This window comes from Euwallacea fornicatus, chromosome 36, assembly GCF_040115645.1.
Source record: "Euwallacea fornicatus isolate EFF26 chromosome 36, ASM4011564v1, whole genome shotgun sequence".
Classification (NCBI taxonomy): domain Eukaryota; kingdom Metazoa; phylum Arthropoda; class Insecta; order Coleoptera; family Curculionidae; genus Euwallacea; species Euwallacea fornicatus.
In genome coordinates, this window is record NC_089576.1 from 1,014,124 (window position 1) to 1,033,486 (window position 19,363).

Sequence of the window (19,363 nt, forward strand, 5' to 3'; positions counted from 1 at the left end):
AATCAGTTTTGCATCGAATTGTTACCGGAGATGAAAAATTGATCTATTTTCAAAATCCTAAACGGAAAAAATCACGTGTTGATCCGTGACACCCATCAACATCGACTGCAAAACCCGATCGATTCGGCGAGAAGGCAATGCTGTGTGTTCGGTGGGACCAGAAAGGTGTGGCGCACCACGAGCTTTTAAAACCTGGTGAAACCGTTAATACTGCTCAACAATTGATTAATTTAAACAATGCATTGATCGAAAAACGATCAGAACGGGCCAGAAGACACGCTTGCTCCGTGACAACGCACCTGCACGCAAAGCAACACCGGTTCAGGATACCATCAAAACACCCGGCTGGGAGTTGCTACCCCGTCCGCCGTATTCGCCAGACTTGGCTCCTTCGGACTACCATTTGTTTTCATCGATGGGACGCGCATTGGCCGAGCAGCACTTCGATTCCTAGAAAGTTGGGTGTCTAATTGGTTTGATGCCAAAGAGGCACATTTCTATTGGCGCGGTATCCACAAACTGCCAGGAAGGTGGTCAAAATGTGTAGAAAGCAATGGTCAACATTTAGAATATATTTTTTTTCTTTCCTTGTTAAAATCGGTGTTTTATTTTCACAAAATGGCGCTCATTTCGTGCCGGTAGACCTGGTATACAGCAACCATTGTTGCTCTGTGCTTTGGGTCGTTATCTCGATAACACTTAAGTGATTTTCCTATTTCGAATTTCCGTGCACTTTGTTTTAAATTTTGCTTTAGAACATCTAAATACATATTTTGGTCCATGATACCTTCAATGAAATGGAGATTTCCAGGGCCTTTAGCCGACATGCAGTCCCAGATCATAACGGATCCTCCTCCGTGTTTCATCTGTCGTTCTTAATTTTTTTTTTTATTTAACGCTTCATTGAGTTTTCTCCAAACCAATTGTTGTCCATCTAAACCAAAAATGTCGAATTTACTCTCGTCCGCAAAAATCACCTCTTTCCAGAAGTTAAAATCTTCTTCTTGGTATTCTTGAGCAAATCGTAAACGCTTTGCTTTATCGGCTTTGCTGATCCATGGCTTCTTCCTGGTGCTCTTCAGGTCATGTCTATGTAGTTAATTTCGAATGGTTTGTGGATTAACAACATATTTCAATATGTTTCTACCATCTTCGCCAGTTTAGGAGCAGATATTTTAGGTTTTTCTCGCACTTTTCTTAAAATCCATCGCTCATCATGATCATTAATAAATTTTTCTAGGGCTTTTCCTAGCTTTGTTTTCAAATATCTTGTCCTTTTCGTATCGATCTATGATACTTTGTACTGTTGTATGACTCCTATTGACCATCTTACCGATTTGACGGTATGACTTTCCGCATTCACAATGTTGGACTATAAGTTTCCTTTCACTGACGCTGGTTTGTCCCCTTTGACGACCCATTTGAAATAGCAATAAAATCAGATAAACACGATTTATATTAATTGGGAAAAACGATAATTTAGCACGAAAACCCTCTAAAGTGATATTTGCTACTAAATAACGAGCCTGTACGGGTTTCGCTTTAATATGAAGAATTGTTTTTAACAAAATATTTATTGAATATTGCAACATTTTTGGAATTCCTGTATATTTACCAGGTCTATTTAACAAGATGAATAAATAAACAGGAATTTTATGTTAATTTCCGAACATGGAGATAAATTAATAGCAATAATTTCGGTGGACGAGCTTCACTCTGCCTGACTATACATGGCCGTGTTTCTTTATGACTGCATGTACATACATGTTTCTTTCGAAATGAACTGCAGGAAAGATATCTCATGTCATTATTAAACTAGACGCGATCATGAAAACGTGAGTACTAATAAAGCTCATTTGAGGCGCTGTACGTTGTATGAATTCCAACAGGGTAGCATGCTACCGAAGCATGACGAAATTTAGTGAAAGTTTTTGGAGATGCCGTTTCAGAAAAAACATGTAGGAGACGATTCAGAAAATTTGAAGCAGGTGATTTCGATCTTAGTGATAAGGCACGCCCTGGGCGGCCATCTGTGATTGATGACGATATTGTAAAGACCACGATACGCCAAGATCCTTTCCTGACAGCATCGGAGATAGGGGACTCAGCTCAGCAAACCATTTCCGACCATATTCGGAAGCCAGGATTGGTCTGTAGATATTCCAGATGGGTCCCTCGTGAGTTAAGTGAAAGAAAGTTGCATGGCCGCATCGTCATATGCACGTCTCTGTCTGCTCGGAACAAAAGTGAACCTTTCTTGGACCGTGCGATAACTGGCGATGGAAAGTGGATTACGTATGGAAACACCGTAAGGAAAAGAGCGTACCGTAATCGCGGACAACTTACTCCCTCCACTGCTAAATCTGGATTGGGCCTTAAAAAGAGAATGCTGTGTATGAGGTGCAACATCCAACGAGCAATCCATTGCGAGCTTTTGAAACGCAACGACAAGCTCGATTCGGAGAAATACTGTTGGCAGATGGATGAGTTAAGGAAAGCACTCCAAGAAAAGATGGATGATGGAGATGTGCAACAGGAAGCAAATCATATTGCACCACGACAATATCAGACCACATGCAGCTTCGGCGACTCGCCGGAAAGTCGCAGAGCTAGGCTGGGAAATTCTCTCACATCCACCGTACTCCCCAGACTTTACACCCTCAGATTTTCAATTTTTTCCCTCTTTGTGAATTTTTTTGGCAGGAAAAAAATTTAAAAATGAGGAAAACGTCAAGACAGCACTTTTTGAGTTTTTTGGTACTCCAGAGACTCAAAAATGGGATTTAAAAATTGCCATCACGCTGGCAATAAGTCATAAACAATAATGGAAATTATATCGTGCAGTAAATACGGTTAGATGGATCAAAAACTGCATAATTTTCTTCTTCATAAACGGACAGAACTTTCCAATAGACCTAGTGTTGTTGTGAGAAACGACGCTGCATTCTCGGTACTGAAGAATTATCTAGAGGGAATAAAAAAGTCAAATTTTTTGTAATTTTTTGCAAACAAAGCAGTGACAAAATGGTAAGGTCAAGTCAATAAATGTTTCCCGTTTTCGAAAATAACAAAATATTTTAATTTTCCTACCTTCACTTGGAAATATTAAATCAATTTACTTTTATTTTTCAGAAGCGGGGCTACAACATAAATTCCTAATTCCACAAAGAAAAACAATTTATTTGCCACTTGGACAAAACATGGTGGTCCGTTTATAATTCCAAAAGCGGATATATTTTATTTTCCTTCTGGACACGTGTTAAGTCTAGACGGAAGTTTATTCTTTTGAAGGTGCTTTCCCAACACCTATAAACCATTTTCCTTTCAGGTTTTTCATTTGCTTTCTACCCATTTCCCGGATAAATAACAGGAGTGTCCCTGAATATTATTTATGATTCATTTATTCAAGAACAACGATTATGGATTTTAAGAAACAGTCGCGATGCGGTTTTTTCGGAAACAGTTCGTACTCTTCATGACGCGATTGCCGAATCCTCGGGCGGCGAAATACGTCGAGACCTCAGTTGAATTGATATTTATATATTTTTATTTCATAATTGGATTTTAGAACGAAATATTTATGAAAGATCTAAATCTAGATAATATTTTTTGCGGCATATTTTAGTTAAAAATAAAAAAATGTCGAACTAGTAATTTTTCTAATTTCTTGATGCATTAAACGCACTGAGAACAGTAGCTTTGTCACTCAATTTCTAGCCAATTAAAATCGATCTCAGAGGTGACAGATTTTAAGATGAATATCCGAACATAAATCCGTCCGATTCTCAGTTGTTGCAAATAACGACGGAAACGAAATAAGCGATTGCGCAGTGTGCCACATATCAACACCGACGCACGCGCAATTATTCACATTGGCAGCTCTAATTTTCTTGACTCAGTTCAGGCACTAAAAAAATTGTGGAAATTCGCAATAAACGTTTTATAAAGCAGATAAAATTTTATATTTTACTCTAGATAAACCGCATGTTTCACTCTGCTTTTAACAACTTTCAGTTGCTTTTTTTTGCAAAAAATCATAATTTCTTGTGGAACTTTTCACAGCATTTAACGAGGCTTAATGGAGTACAACTAATTTGCCGCTTGGAGCTTCCAGTGCGCGACCTTAAAGAGACGGTGGTTCCCAGCCCAAATTGGTTGCAAATTGAATTTTATTGCACATTGCGGTCAATTGCAGCAATGAAGTTTTTCAAAATAGACGTTTTGACGTCACTTTGCAACTGATACTATTAACGGAACGGCCTTTGGTTGCTAACGACGGCCATCCCATGAAAATTTAGTCGAAATATACATGTTCATGTATGCATTAGGATTATGTTCTAGACTTGGAGATTGTCGAGATATTAACCACAAAATTTAATGCGTGATATTGGATATTTTTGTCTTTTCGGAATTATTTTTAGAGGAAATTTTCAATAAGTCAAACAGAAAAATCAAAAAAAGACGAAACGAGATTATTATTATTATAATGGAAGTTGTTTGATGCGGTAATGTAACGCAAATCCCTACAACTCCATGCAGGGATTGAAGTTTAGAATGTTTAGCGAAAGGTAGGTACGACAAGGTAATAATAAAATATTTTCGTAAAATTCTTTGTATCTATTCATAGGGATACGCTAAAACTCCCAAATTATATATATATATATATATATATATATATATATATATATATATATATATAACATTTATTTCTTCAAAACAAAGAAGAAATGGGCTATCGACCCTCTTGGTCTTTCCCCCCATGATTACAGCCTGTATACTATTTGTTAGAGATTACATCCATATGTTTTTACATATCACCATAGGTTTCGTAGAGGGTTTTGTTGGGGAACCGGAACTGCGCTTGCGTGGTCTGTCCAGTCAAGCAAAGTGGTGTCAGTAATGTCCAGTGGTCAGAGTTGTTCTTCCATTTCGTCCGTATGTGTAGCAGTCTGTCTGTTATTCTTTTCATATGTGTGCGTTGGTACAGTAGGTCGTTGGATGGGTTGCATGGTGGGTTCTCGGGATGACGTATGTTGGTAATTAGTCTCAGTGCGATTTGTCCCGTCGCTTGTATATGCCGTTTAGTTTTTCCTGTGGAGTTAGCTCTTATTACGTGTCCATAGTCCAGTAATGGTCTCCAGATGGATTTATATATTTTTTTGGCTGTCTTTGTGGACATTCCCTTGTCTTTGTACGATCAATAGTCGAAGGTATTTGGTCCTTTTCTCAATTTCTGTCCTCATGTTTTGTACGTGCTTTGTGAATTTGAATTGGTGATCGATTTTTATTCTAAGGTATTTAATGTGTTTTGGTAGGTTTGGTTGTGTGTCCGTCTGAGATGATTGTCGGTGAGTTGTGAGTGATTCTGTAGTTTGTTAGTAGAAGTTGGTTTTTTGCTGGGTTCGAAGTCAATCTCCATCTGTAGAACCGTTTCATCATAACATCCGTCAGAGTCTGTAGTTTTTTCGCTATTCTCGTAGTGGTTTCGCCGTGTGCAATGAGTGCTGTGTTGTCCGCGCATTGCGGTATGTAGGCAGTTTTGTTTGTTTGATTTATATTAGTAAAGTTGCGTTCGTGTATGTCACGGCAAAACATGTTGCATAGAAAGGGCGATAAAAGGCGACCCCTGTGGTAGACCTTGAGTGGGGGAGAATGGGAAGGAGAGAGTAGAGTTGATGCGAACCTCAGGTCGTCTGTTTTCCAGCAAGTTCTTTATTGCATAGAGTGAGTATTTTGGAGTTTTTAGCTTGTGGAGTTTATATAACAGTCCTTTATGCCAGACACTGTCGAAAGCCTTATTAATGTCCACGAAAAGACAGGTCGATGTTTCGTCTTTCAGTCTGGTGGTTTGAATATGGTTGGTCAGAACAAAAAGGGGATGGATCGTAGAGTTTTTCGATTTGAATCCGAATCGATAGATTGGTATATGCTGTCCAATTTCTATTTGGAGTCTGTTCCGGATAATGTATCCGAAGACCCTACTAAGTACTGGAAGTACTGTTATAGGTCGATGGTTCTGTGTTCGAGTGTTGTCAAGTTTGTTTTTTGGAATGGGTGTAATTATGCCCTTCTTCCAATTGTCGGGAACGTTCCTGCTGATTAACCAGGTGTTCACTGCTTGCCTAATTATTTCGTGGGTTTCTGGAGTTAGGCTCCTTATGAGCTTGGCTTTGATGTTGTCGTATCCCGGTGCGGTGTCCTTGATGTGCGTCAGTGCTTCGTCGTATTCTGTGCCATTCATTAGTACAGTGTTGCACTCGCATCCGACCTTAAAGAAGTTGTTGAACCAGCTTCTCACTCTTTCAAAGTTGTCTTGATTGAACTTAGAGTTGTCCGAGGGATTAAAAGCTTTTTGATAGCGTCTTGCGAATGCGTTGGCATCGTCTAGGTCGGAGTGTAAGGTTCAACGTCGTTTTCCTTTTTGAGAGGTGGTGCATATACACTGGCGAGCATAAAATTCGGGTCACTTCGAAATTTTCAAATATAAATTTATTGAAAGAGAAGTGATATTTTTCGCTGGCAAACCGGCACTGCTTCATGAAATTTCGGATCATCGGGAAAATGTTTGCGGTTCTGCATGGTTCTACCATGAAAAAAAAATGATAAAATACCTTCAATATCTATGCATCCTCTTTATCAGTTCCATTCAATTGTTGTTCACTTTAGGCGAATTGGTTAAAGGTGTTCTCTTCAACTTCAAGTTGCGCTAATAGTGGAAAGGCGAAAAGAGGGGGAAATACGCGGTATTGATGTCATTATGAGTTGAGCACAAGATTGTGTTCAAAAATGTTACAGTGCTTGGGTAATGGACACCTGTACAATACATCGGTCATTTGGGTACAGGATCGTGTTTTTTTTACCATTTACCCTTAACAAGGTTAAAGAACCTCAGAATCGATAAGGGCTATCCTTTTTTATTTTTTTGGAAGTTAGGAAGGCAAAAATTTCGAAAATACTAAAGTGACCCGAATTTTATGGTCGCCAGTATATATTTTTATGTGATGAAGGTTTTTTGACCTTCTTCCAAATTTTTCTCCTGGGTCTTCCTCTATCTCCTGACGTGCCTCCATCCATTTCTCCTGTCGGCATAGGTGCGTCAGCTTCTCCACGTCTTCATTGAGGTTGTTTAACGTTGTTTTTAGATTTTTGTCTTGGGCCTGTGCGTAGAGGCGGTACAGGTCTCTCTTGTTTTTTTGTTAATCTCAGTATATATTTAGGTAGTGTGTATTCGCAGATTCGTTTTTATCGTGGGGGTTCCGAGTTATATTTTTTGCGAGGAAATAAATCTTTTATTCAATCCATATAAGTCTTAGGATAATTGTATTATTGTAGTTTATGGTTCTAGTCCAATAAAATCCTCCAACTTTTACCATAATTTAAAAACTTCCGAGCACGTGAAATTCATTAAAAAGGCAAACAACCCTTGGAAGTCTATCGGAAATTCTTTCTTCAAATTTATTCTCGATTCCGGCGAAAGGGGGGTCAATTTTTATAAAGTTTTGGAGTCAAAACAACTTTTTGTCATAGATTGGAAATGAAAATCTATTTTAGGGCCCGCTTCGATGGTTGAGCGGACCGTTAAAAACGCTTTCGTACCCTAAAATGTCCCTTCAAATCGACGGTAACTAGCCGAAAAAACATTTAGACAAAATAATTTATTAAACTTAAGACATTTATCGAGTTTACGTGAAGATAGCGAATAAAAGCAGCGTCTCAGCTGACACCCCATTAAATGTGCCCTTTTAGCTGATTTACATTCTTCACAATTCCACGCTGTTCTGCTTTTCTGCATTCTCTCCCTCTCATTTCCTTTCTTGTGGTAGTTTGAATAATGCGAACGTTTGAGCCAATAAAAAGATAAATTGCAAAATCTCAGGCGATTACGGTTTCCAGAATGTCGCTCTGAGTACTATAATTAGGGCTTGGATCAATCACAAATTTCTGTTCTGACCATTAAACTACACTCTTCCGGCTGACAGTGATAATACATTGTTCTTGCTCATGATAAAATTATTAAACAGGTAAAATAAATCCATGAAGCCGTATCTGTTCTGCATATTATTTATCCATTTGGACTTTACTAGCACCCTACATTCTCTAACGCATAAGGCGATTTTGTTCCGATATAAAATCATCTTCTTTCCAATTCTCGAGATGTATAAGGCCAATATCTCTTTCTTATTTCTGTGCATTGTGTTTCGGGTTATTTTTTCGGCTGAGATTTATGGAAAATAGCTTCAACATTGGGGTCTTGGAAACAATTATCGTAAATAAGCCCGAATGCGGAGATTAATAAATTGCGAGCAATATTAACGCACGGTTCATGTTGATTCGCCAACGGGTCGGAACTTCAACGCCTTTTTCCTCAACGGAATCAACAAGTCAACTTCAAATACCTGGTTGTTAAAGAATTACTTGTTTTGGCTTTGTCGAGATTTAAATTTACTCGGATTGAGTTTTGTTCCGCAATTGCCTAATGAAATAAAATACAAGTTCGACGGAAACTTGGTCCGACAATAACTATTTGCTGAAGTAATTTTCACAGTGCCGAATTTCCGAGCCGGAAAAGGCATAATGGATTGAAAATCGAGTCGTTATATAGTCTGGAAATTTTAATCCCTTTATAATTTCATCTTTCACTGTTAAATTTCCGGCAAGTCTCTGGGAAATGTCGCCTTTTCTCGTCTAAAATAATTACAAAATAGATATTTCGACAAAAATTCCCGGTTAATGGAAAATTCTTTCTCAAACGTTACTGAGATATTAAGTTCTAGCAGGTTTTATCAATACTGATATCACAGAATATTTATGTACATTTTTACTACACGTTTCACGTTTTCGATAAAGAACCGAAATGGAAAAGTTTGCTTAAACCGAACTAGTGCACGAAGATATTATTTTATATTGCAGCTTTCCTTGGAGTGTGATGGATTTTATATTCCTGAAAAGTCGGTTTATGTCTCGTATGAAACTGGGGGTTTATAGGTGAATAACACAGTTTTCCCAACTTCGAGTTTCACCTGATGGTTATTACAGTTCCTGTATAAATTTTCACAATACCTTATTACAGAATTAAAAATGCATAAAAAATTCAAAATCGTATCGCCAAGGGAACTTAATTTTATTCATTCCCTTTTCACATATTAACCCCAAATATAAAGACCTAATTTGCCCTGAAACTAGGACCTTCATTTAATTATTTCAACCTTCAAAAAAAAGTACAAAAATCGCTTTGAGGCCGTTCAGATGGTGTCACCACTGCCGCTCTTTTTTCCAGCGCAAAATTTAATTAAAAGGTTCGACCCTCTCCACCACATTTTTTCTCCTCTTTCTTTTAAATAATTGAATTTTCCATTTTCTTTCGAATAGTTTCGGAATGGAAATGAAAACAGTTTTGTCCAGGATTTAGTAATTAGTGATTTGGATGAAGGCCAATATTGCGGTTACCAATTAGTCATTATTTCGCTTCTTGAGCATGAAATAATTGAATTAGACAGGTTTTCTTAATATTATTAAAATATTCCTTGATCGCTCAAATTGAGAAGAAGGGGACAATAAGATCTTACAGTCTTTTCAGTTGGATTTTTTTTATCACTTTTTCCGTTTTATCTATTTCGTTTTCAATTTCAAGACATTTTGCTGTGTAGCTACCTGCAAGAGATTACTGTCTAGTTTTGTTCAAATTTCGTCGTTCCTGTCCCGTGATCTTCTATACCATTATAATTCTCTTGGTTTTACCAGTAACACGTATCTTATAGACTTTCTTTCTCTGTCAGTTCTTACTACATCATTACTTAGTTAATACGTCATTCTATTTTGCCATACATCCATCACGGTCTAACAAACTTCAGGAGTGCATTTTCTCCTTTTCGCTAGTCCGAAGATTTGCCTGCCAAATTGACGGCCAACGTCATTTTACGCGTAATAAGCGTCAATTGTCACTGTCATTTACATGTCAGATGTCGCTTATTTTTCTTATTATTTAAGTTGGTGGTCACCTTAAAATATGTTACAGAAAAGAAGTGACTTGCCTATGGTGAACCGACATTTCTGCGATCATTTGCCAATGGGGTCGTTGCTGTTCCCCCCTACTAGAAACCTTCGACAATTTAATTTTAATTTATTTAAGTTTACATGAAACTGTCCATTGTACATTAACATCAGTCTAAGCGTATAATATCGCCGGCCATCCACAGATGTCATCAAATAGTGCTCGAAATCAAAACTGATGTGTGGAACGTAGTTGTGAATATGTCTTCGACATTAACATGAAAGCCATCAGGTGTTTTGAGGACCTCGAAGTTTAAACTTTTAATATTAAATTGATCGCTTAACGTCACAAACTAAGATTAATTTATACCTTTTCTCCAACCCGACTCTAAATTTATTCAAGTCAGTCTGGGGAATTGTAAAATCAACAATTAGTCAAGAAGATTAAAATTCTTCCTTCAAATTAAAAAAATAATTGTTCGATTCCAGGGCATTGCTTCCCGCTTAACAATTCATACATGAAAATAAATATTTGAGCTTCTGTTATCCTACCTTACAATCCACTCACTGAACACCAAGCGCAGAAACTGTATTTTTAGGAGCGAAAGCGCGCGTAAAGTTTCTCGTAACGGAACTGTTCCAGTTTCCCTGGATGAGTTTGCTCTGTTCGCGGTCCAGCGCGACTGCAGCATCCCAATGTGTTTTGCCCTCTGATAAGATCATTGAAGCAAGCGCAACTGGGAATATCTTGTTTCACCACAACCCTCAGTTTCACTTTGATTTTGGTCTTTCTTTGGGAAATTTCTGCTTTCCAAAAATTATAATGGATTTGCTTTGTGCCGCAGACAAGGCCTTAAAAAGGAGCTAAAGATAACGGTATTCTGCACGACTTCGCCGGAATAGTAAACATAGAAAATAATAGAGGCAATTCGACTGCCGATTATCCAGGCGAAGCACATACTGTTTCCTGTGAAGTACTTCCGAATTTGGAGTTTAATAACGTACGTATGGAGTTTTTCGCCATTCGAAAGCGGGAGTTTCGTAATTAAATTACCTGGCCATGCGATTACGGCTTAAAAAGAATATTTATGAAGTTTAACAAATGTATAATAAGGAATCGAGGAACCATTCCATCACCAATTCAAATATTTCCCGAAGACCGGTATTAATGGAATTTAAACAGAGGGTCGGCCGACGATTCTAACTTTAAACGGACATTTAATTCCCTTAATTTTATACCCGGTTTGTTGAATTGAGCTTCTCATTCCTTTTGATTATACATGCATTAAATTAAGTATTCCTCCCCTTCATCAATCCAATTATGCCATTCGCGTTGCAACCGGCTAATTCATTACCTTTTATTATTCAAGAGATGTTATGAATTTCTCTAAGAACGACCGTGTGGGAAAAATTTACGTCATCGTTACCACCTCAATTTCGGAAGTTTCGTCAAAATCAGTTATCGTCGTGTAGTTGTCATAAAGTTCTTAGATCTCGAACACGAAATGTGGCTTTTCATTATTTACCTTGGGAGCTGTTATCTGAATGTCTGAAAAATGAGTCCAAGGGGGAAAATTATTCAACTCGCAGCGAATTTCATTTCAAATTTGGCTTTGCTGGAAATAGGTCCGTCATCAGATTTAAGCAAATTGAACCAAAAAAATCTATATTTATTTTTACGTGCGTGTGCCTTTTTTGCTTCGCGTGACGAAAGGCAATCATTTCCTAACAGTCTATGATCAATAAATAGCGCTTAAATTTAACTCGAAACCTCCATAAAACAAATAACAATAATTCTATTCGACATAAACATGGCAATTCATCCGAAACTTCTCTAATTAGAGCTTCGGCATCCTGACCCAGGGGCCTAAAACTGTCGGTTCTCTGATTTTTATCGGAGTCAGTTCTCTGTCGACACAGGTAATTTCGTTTTATTTGTCTGATGTGTTCCAATCTGGTCTTAAATTGGTTTTATATTTCTTTTTCTTGGTGTTACAGCTTTTTCTACATACCCCAATCAGTCTGCTCTCAGATGAAATGAATAAGGATCATTTTCAGCGGAAAATGTGTTTTTTTGGTAAAATTTTCCGGTCGTTCCGTATGGGAGATTGGAGTTGTCTTGAAAAGCTACATCAATGAATCTCAAATCTTGAAGGAATTTTTCATAATGATTTTTAATAGTTTTCTTAATTAGCCTTACCCATCCCCTTTAATGACTTGCCTGCAGCTTCGTAGGACGGAAAGCTCTACCGAAGTGGTGGAATATTGTAAAGAATTTGAAATTATTAATATATACCGGGTGCTCATTGGGCTTTAATATCCCGAGAAATTTTACATCATAAATATCGCAATCGATGGATTGGACGAGGTGGACCTATTCATTGGCCAGCACGATCGCCTGATCTTACCCCACTCGACTTTCTTTTATGGGGTTATCTCAAAGAAAAAGCGTACTCAAGAGTACCCACAACGTCCGAAAACATGATGGAAAGAATTAGAGATGCTTGTGTTTCTGTCGTTCCCGAAGTGTTGGTGTCTACTCAACAAGCATTATAGATGCGCTTAAGAAAATGTATTGATGAAGGTGGTGGACATTTTGAACATTTGCTTCGTCATTAATTTAATGTTCGAACAGTTGTGTTTAATGGAATGAAAATTCAATGTGGAACTAAGTTTATTTAGAAATTTAATAATAAATAAAGTTTTTTTTGTCACAGGCGGTTTTATTTCTTTAAACTATCGGAGGTACCCAAAAAAACCAACAAGTTTCCATTAAAGATATGAAAGACACGATGCTTTCTTTCAGAATCAGAATAAAACAAATTTTCCCGATTACAGCGCCATCTGTGGCGAATCGAAAAAAAAGTTTCAGACAAACTCCAAGTAATTTTTATCGTAAAATTCAAATCTGCAATAAAAAATGAGGGTTGCCATTTGAGATTTCAAAGTTACCCCCGCCCCAACCCCAAGTGAAAGAGCTGGGAAGTCATGGTTAGTGTTATATCGTGGATCCACTCGAGACAAAATACTTTCATTTGAAACTTTTTTCAATCTGATGCGTAATTTTCGAGATATCCCGATTTGTCAGGTTAAATGAACCACCCGGTATATATATATATAAACAATCTTTATTTCCTCGGAAATAGGCTATCGACTTGTCAGGTCTTTCTGCCTGTGGTACAATGGTAATCTTTTGGTGACTAAACACTATCACATTACGTCTGGAAGTGCTCCCAAAGGGTGTTCGAAGGGAAAAGGAGGCGGGATTGTCTTGTCTGTCTTGTTAAGCAAAGTGGGCTCAGTATAGTTGAGTTGTTGGTGTTCTTTTTCCATCTGTTCTGGAGTTGTCGTAGCCTTTCTGTTATTCTTATCATGTTTGTGCGTTAATACAGTAGTTGGTTAGGTGGGTTGTGTAACGGATTTTCGGGGTGTCTTAGTTTTGTGATTAGTCTTAGTGTAATCTGTTCTGTAGTCTGTATGTGTTTGCTTGTTTTTTCAGTTGCATTTGCCCTCAGTACGTGCCCATAGTCCAATAGTGGTCTGCATATGGTTTTGTATATTTTTATGGCGGTTTCCATACTAATCCATTTGTCTTTGTATTTCAGTGTTCGGAAGTGTTTGGCCCTTTTTATGATTTCTAGTCGAATATTTCGTACGTGTTTCGTAAATTTTAGTTTATTGTATATTGTTATTCCCAAATACTTCACGTCGTTCCTTGGTTTAGTCGTGTGTCCGCCTGTTCTATATCGTTGGTGAGCTGTCTTTGATGTGGTGATTTGAAAGTAGAAGTTGATTTTTCGTGTCGTTTGGCGTTAGTTTCCATTTGTAAAACTATGTCACGGTTTTGTTTGTCAACGTCTGAAGCTTTTCCACGGCTTTCTTAGTAGTTTTGTCGTGTGCAATCAGCGTTGTGTCGTCCGCGTATTGCAAAATGTATGATGTTTTGTCTATATATTCCTTGTCCTGTAGATCATAGTTGTATATGTCGTAGCAGTATATATTGGAGAGCAGTGGTGAGAGCGGCGAACCCTGTGGTAGTCCCTGTTCCGGGGAGAAAGGGAAGGAGAGGGCAGTGCCAATTCGTACCTGAAGTTGTCGGTTTTCCAGCAGATTTTTGATTAAGTAGATTAGGTATTTTGGTGTTTTCAGTTTGTGTAATTTGTATAGCAGCAATTATTAATATTTACTGATATTATTCACTCCGTTTCAGGACGACCTACACCAATGGCTAACATATGAATTTCTAGCGTAAGTTTTCGTCAGTGGTCCTCAAAATTTGCTTTCACGAGAAACCTATAACAGTTTTTGCCATTTTTTAAATCGCCTTAAAACACAAACTACACCAATGCTCCTTATGCATTTTCGTGCCCCAAATTTTTCTCTACCCTCAGTATAGTTAGATTATTTATTTCCGGATATAACGGTCTCGTAGCAGAGATAAATTTGCAGCCGTTTTAGAAAATCGACACGAAATCAATAAGACTATTTAACCGCCTTTGAAAATGAATCACGCTAATGACATTTGTGCAGTTTGTACTTTAAATCTTCCTCTATAAATTTCCAACAGGAGATCATTTATTCCAGAAATAAACAATATCATCGCATTAAGGCAGGATTCGACGAAACTTTATATTCTAAAGGAGTAATTTGCCATTTCGGAATAGCATGCATTGATTCGTTTAGAAACGATCTACATCAGTTACTTTCGTAGGAGAGTCCTACACATGTTGACCCAAAATTCAAGTTATGCCTTAATAACTCGCTTCAAATCTCAGTTTGCTCACTCTATTCTGACCTAAATTTGTGATTTTATACGTATAACTAATTAGATTTAAAACCAGTTACATTTGCGAAACCTTACAAGCCCAATATTACCTTATTACTCCGCAGGAACAAAGTTTAGTAAAGAAACCGCCGTTCAGGGCAAAGAAAATATAGTGAAAGTTCCATGAAGATGACGAGTTTTTTGAAAATATTTTTATTCTACCTTCCGTACTTCACGACGAATCACATTAGCTGTGTAGTGAACACGACGAAATCGTGCATTGAAAATGGTGAAGTTTTTTCCGTGATGTGTTCGAATGAAAGGTACTAATTGCTAAATAAAACTTATAACTTTGATTTGTCAATGTTCAATGCACGTTTTACGATCTCGGCTGCCTCTTTGGCACACCCAACTGCCAGGGTGATTCCACTTCCTCCATGGCCGTAGTTATGTATCACCTTAAGGAATTTTCCTCCGTCTATCTTTAACACTTCTTGCTCCAATCTCACTTTATATCTTGACGGTCTTAAACCCACCACTTCGTTTGCCAATAGACTATTTTTAATCGATGGAATGATCTTCTGGGAATTTCTCAAAATTCGATTAGTGTCTGCTTTGTTCGGTGTTGTATCAAAACTGCATTGTTTAGTGCCACCTACAAGCTTCCAACTAGAGTTGCGAGGATTTTGATTGATTGACTCTTACCGACAACTACGAAATCCCTGTTTGGTATCACATAGCAGGAATCCTCCTCCGCATCACACTGCACTAAATAAGTGCTATATTGCCAGGGCATTTTCACTCGCATCACTTGACCCCTAAAGGGGACAACCGCCCCGTCAGCTGAGAGGAATCGGGCTCCGAATCCGGTGCAATTTACAACTGCATCGAACCCTTCCAGTTCGTTAAATCCTTCTATACGTCTTTTTATAATAGTGCCCTTATTTCCGACGAATTCTCGCTGAATAACAGAGAAATTAAGCTGTGCAATTTCAAGACACTTAGAAGAAAAGTGTTTTGGTTATTATTGCTAACTTCAGTGGAACATTATACTCAACAATACCGGTATTAAATATGCGTCAGATAGAGGCTCTAAAAGGGAGGAATTATGGAGCAATTTCTGGCCAAACTCTGCTGTCTAGCCAGAACAAAGGTGCTGAATTAAACTTTAGTGTAGTTCTTGTGTCGGAACTTCATACCAAATATTAAATTATTTGCATATAAGACAGTTTGCATTCTGGCTTGCTCGAGCCGAACTACTTCTAACTATGCGCCGTTTTCGCAATATGCTCCCGCCGGCTTTATTTCATTAGCTACAAATTCTTGCAAATGTCTTCAAGATATGGAGAGGATTTTTTTCAACTATTAAAGGGTTTACAAACCTGCAAATAAGGGAGAAATATGGCCGGTTCCCAAGTGAAACCGACGAACATAAATCCTCCTGTGAAACTTTGTCCGTACTGTTTACTCAAACTTTGCAAATGACGGTCGTGGAGTTCGCTGTAGCCCAACGTAACACTGACCCATTTGGGGATAGAGTAATTCTGGCTGTTGAACAGGTTGACAATGGGTTGTAAACAAATGCCAGCCTCATTTGCTTTCCCTTGAATTTTTTTAAAACAAAACCTTCCCCACACATTATGAATCATATATTTCAAAAACCCGGCAAGTGTTAAATCGAAGTTACCTTACTAGGGCGGTAACTTGTGTCGAACTGCGCGATGAATGCATAAGTCGAAACTGATGATGGACGAACGGTCTTTTTTAGGAAAAATTTGTGAGAAACGAGTGGTGTATAGAGCCCTCCATCTCTAAGGATACGGAGGCCGTAATGTTTGAATTTTTTTTTAATGAGTGCTAGTTACGTTAAAGGTAAGAGAGGTGAGCGCTTTTTGGGAAACACTCACTAGAAATGGGTACCATAGCGAAAGGTCCATCTTAAAATGCAAGGAAGCTATGTTTTTCAGAAACCTCGTTTCGTTTTGAACTGGGTGACGGCCATGTTAACACTACTACTACTACTGAGTCTATTGATAATGCCATCGGGCTTTCCAAAAAATAGCTCAAAATGAGGACGTAGAGGGGCCTATATTAAAAATTTAAGCCATGATTTTTCAATATTCTGGAACTAAATTACAGTGACGTCATAACTGATAATGCCATCGTCTTTTCTAGAAGAAATGGCCCAAAATGAGTGCCACGTTGACGAGTCTGTCTTTAAGAATCAAGAATTTGCAATTTTTTTTTAATTTTATTTTTTGCAATTAAGTCACAGTTTTACGTCAAAACAGAGCGGGCAATCGCTTATTTAAGAAAACTGACCAAAACGAGTATCAAGAGGTCTATCAAGATTAGGACGTTACAGCTTTTTTAAATTTCGTTATTTTTTTTAACTAAATCTAAATCGTGACTAAGAGAGACAAGGTCTTACTCGAAAGATATCACTACAGACGAGGAACGTACTAAGATATACAGTCGCTCAAAAAAGTATCCGTACAGCCGGAAAAAATTCTGTAAACCGTAATTTTCGACTGATTTTGTTCAAATTGTGTATAATGAAAATTCAAGCCGAAACTCAATTTGCGTAATTGAGCAACTTTTGAAAATTTAACTTTTAGAGTGATTTCCAGCGTTTAAAAAAAACTCCGTTTTGAAAACTTCTTGTGCGGTGGCAATTTTTCAATGTGGTTTTAACATTCTTGCAGAGAGGATTTTTCTTCGTGTATCCTGAAAATTTGATCAAAATCGAACCGCAAATGAGGGAGTTGCAGCTTTTTAAAGTCGTCAAAAATGTCAAAGTTTCGTCATTTTACGCGAAAATCGTCACCTTTGGCGTTTTTGACGACTTCAAAAAGCTGCAACTCCCTCATTTGCGGTTCGATTTTGATCAAATTTTCAGGATACACGAAGAAAAATCCTCTCTGCAAGAAAGTTAGAACCACATTGAGAAATTTCCACCGCCCCAAAAGTTTTCAAAACGGTTTTTTTTTAAACTCTGGAAAGCACTCTAAAAGTTAAATTTTCAAAAGTTGCTCAATTAGGCAAATTGAGGTTCGGTTTGAATTTTCATTATACAAAATTTGAACAAAATCAGTCGAAAATTACGGTTTACAGAATTCTTTTCCGGCTGAACGGATACTTTTTTGAGTGACTTTATACCCATAAAAATAAAATTATAAATCTCCATTAAACGAATAATGAATCTACGTTATGTTACGATTTTCCTAAAAATGACACTTCCAAGCTTCTGAAGTATCTGATTCAAAAATGCACATGTAGTCGCTGTTACCTTCAGTCCATAGTTTTTTAACAAAACGAAAAGTTTCCTCAGACCATCTAATAACATCTTCTTCGGAGTTCTCTGCCAGCAAATAAGGCTCCCATAAACCCGCCGCTATGTCACTAGTCGTGTTGGGGCTGAATTTGTCGGCAAATATAGTGACTTTGGCATTTTCAAGCTTTCGTTGTATCTCGAGGGCGGATGTTAGCCCTATAACACCGCAGCCTATTACGGCAACGTTAGCCATTGCTAAACTGAACGAACTTATCGTGTTTTAAGGTCAAGTGAGAGCTTTATCAAATAATATTGTATTTTAATCGCGAAGTGTGTTTATGTGTAATTTGGGATTATTATGTTTGAAGTGATTAAAACCTGAATTGACGCTTTCATTGAAAACCGTAGATAATGGGAAAAAAAGTTTTATCTGTGCATTTGAGGGAGATTATTAAACATTAAAAAAAAAAAACGTCCATGTAAACTGACATATGTAAAAAAAGCCCTGAAGCCACTGTGAACCGCAAACGCCAAAATCGATTTCGATACTGCACTCTAGATTGCCTGTCAATTATATTCTAGGTGCAACATCCCGGTTATCTTTTGAAAAAGACCAATAAATCTCACCCTCGCCTTCGTCCATTTTCCGGAGAAAATGCGGTTTTCACATCAGGAAAATATAAGATGAAAGTTGACAGTTTACTTAGCAACTGGAAAAAGGAACAAATTTCTCAAGAAAGACGGTTTCAAATGCCACTTTGATTTTAAAGTTCCATTATGATATACTGGGTCGTCATTTATTAAACCTATAAATTTATCTCTTTTCCTTGAAATCGGACATTTAACTCTTATACGGTCTCGAGTGTCATCTATTGAATACTTTTAGAGAGGAAGTATCCACTTTTGTCATTCCAATTACCTTGGAACAAACTAAGGTTAAAGAACTGACTAACGACAACTTGACGAGCAACAATTCAGACAACTCTGGATTGCAGTTCCTGGATACTCCCAAAGGAGACGACTTAAAAATCCATGAGTTGCAGCTCGAGGATCAACCTCTCCTTTTCGAGCCATTTTCCAGCTTAATGGGATATCTGTTACCGAGTGAATTTCCCATTGGTAAGCTTCGTTTAAATGTCGTTTAAGGGCTTTTGGGTTTACATTATAAGTAGGCTAATTAAGTTAAACTTGGAAAAAGTTATTTAAAAATAATTGAAGGTAATTAAAACCGCACATTTCAGAGAAATAGTAATTTCGACCACCAACAAATTATTATTAGGCTTAAATTCCAGAAATTTAAATGTCATAAACTGATGAACTCGGCCCCTGGACGG

General features: G+C 37.6%; 3 protein-coding genes across 6 annotated transcripts in view; 1 reads left to right on the forward strand and 2 right to left on the reverse strand.

Moving 5' to 3' along the window:
- The window catches only part of LOC136348973 (trace amine-associated receptor 8c), a 59,296-nt gene extending 48,538 nt beyond the window's left edge, over positions 1 to 10,758 (reverse strand). Inside the window, exon 1 of the mRNA XM_066300182.1 lies at positions 10,543 to 10,758. The gene's annotated coding sequence lies outside the window, so the exon portion shown is untranslated. The remainder of the gene's footprint in view (positions 1 to 10,542) is intronic.
- prom (prominin) overlaps positions 1 to 19,363 on the forward strand; it is a 44,714-nt gene that overhangs the window by 15,043 nt on the left and 10,308 nt on the right. For 3 of the 4 annotated variants that reach the window (XR_010733751.1, XM_066300180.1, XM_066300179.1), the window contains exons 1-2: positions 14,918 to 15,078; positions 18,916 to 19,148. Coding sequence is in view for 3 of the 4 variants with exons in the window: in XM_066300180.1 (XP_066156277.1) it covers positions 14,939 to 15,078; positions 18,916 to 19,148 (373 nt within the window). In the remaining variant the exon portion in view is untranslated. Of the gene's footprint in view, positions 1 to 14,917; positions 15,079 to 18,915; positions 19,149 to 19,363 lie in introns of those variants that run through there. The other variant, XM_066300181.1, reaches the window with a different exon arrangement.
- Positions 14,966 to 18,312, reverse strand: Daao2 (D-amino acid oxidase 2). The gene is made up of 4 exons (XM_066300185.1): positions 18,045 to 18,312; positions 16,138 to 16,358; positions 15,461 to 15,716; positions 14,966 to 15,410 (listed from the first exon to the last, which is right to left on the reverse strand). Exons 1-4 carry the CDS (start codon positions 18,280 to 18,282, stop codon positions 15,100 to 15,102), a joined length of 1,026 nt encoding a protein of 341 aa, XP_066156282.1. The 5' UTR covers positions 18,283 to 18,312; the 3' UTR covers positions 14,966 to 15,099.

Coding starts and splice junctions, on each gene's coding strand:
- Daao2 (XM_066300185.1), bottom strand. CDS start 18,282: ATGGCTAACGTTGCCGTAATAGGCTGCGGTGTTATAGGGCTAACATCC. Junction 15,717..16,137: donor TATTTCTCCCTTATTTGCAG/GTTTGTAAACCC, acceptor TCTGTTATTCAG/CGAGAATTCGTCGGAAATAA. Junction 15,411..15,460: donor CAGGGATTTCGTAGTTGTCG/GTAAGAGTCAAT, acceptor GGAAGCTTGTAG/GTGGCACTAAACAATGCAGT.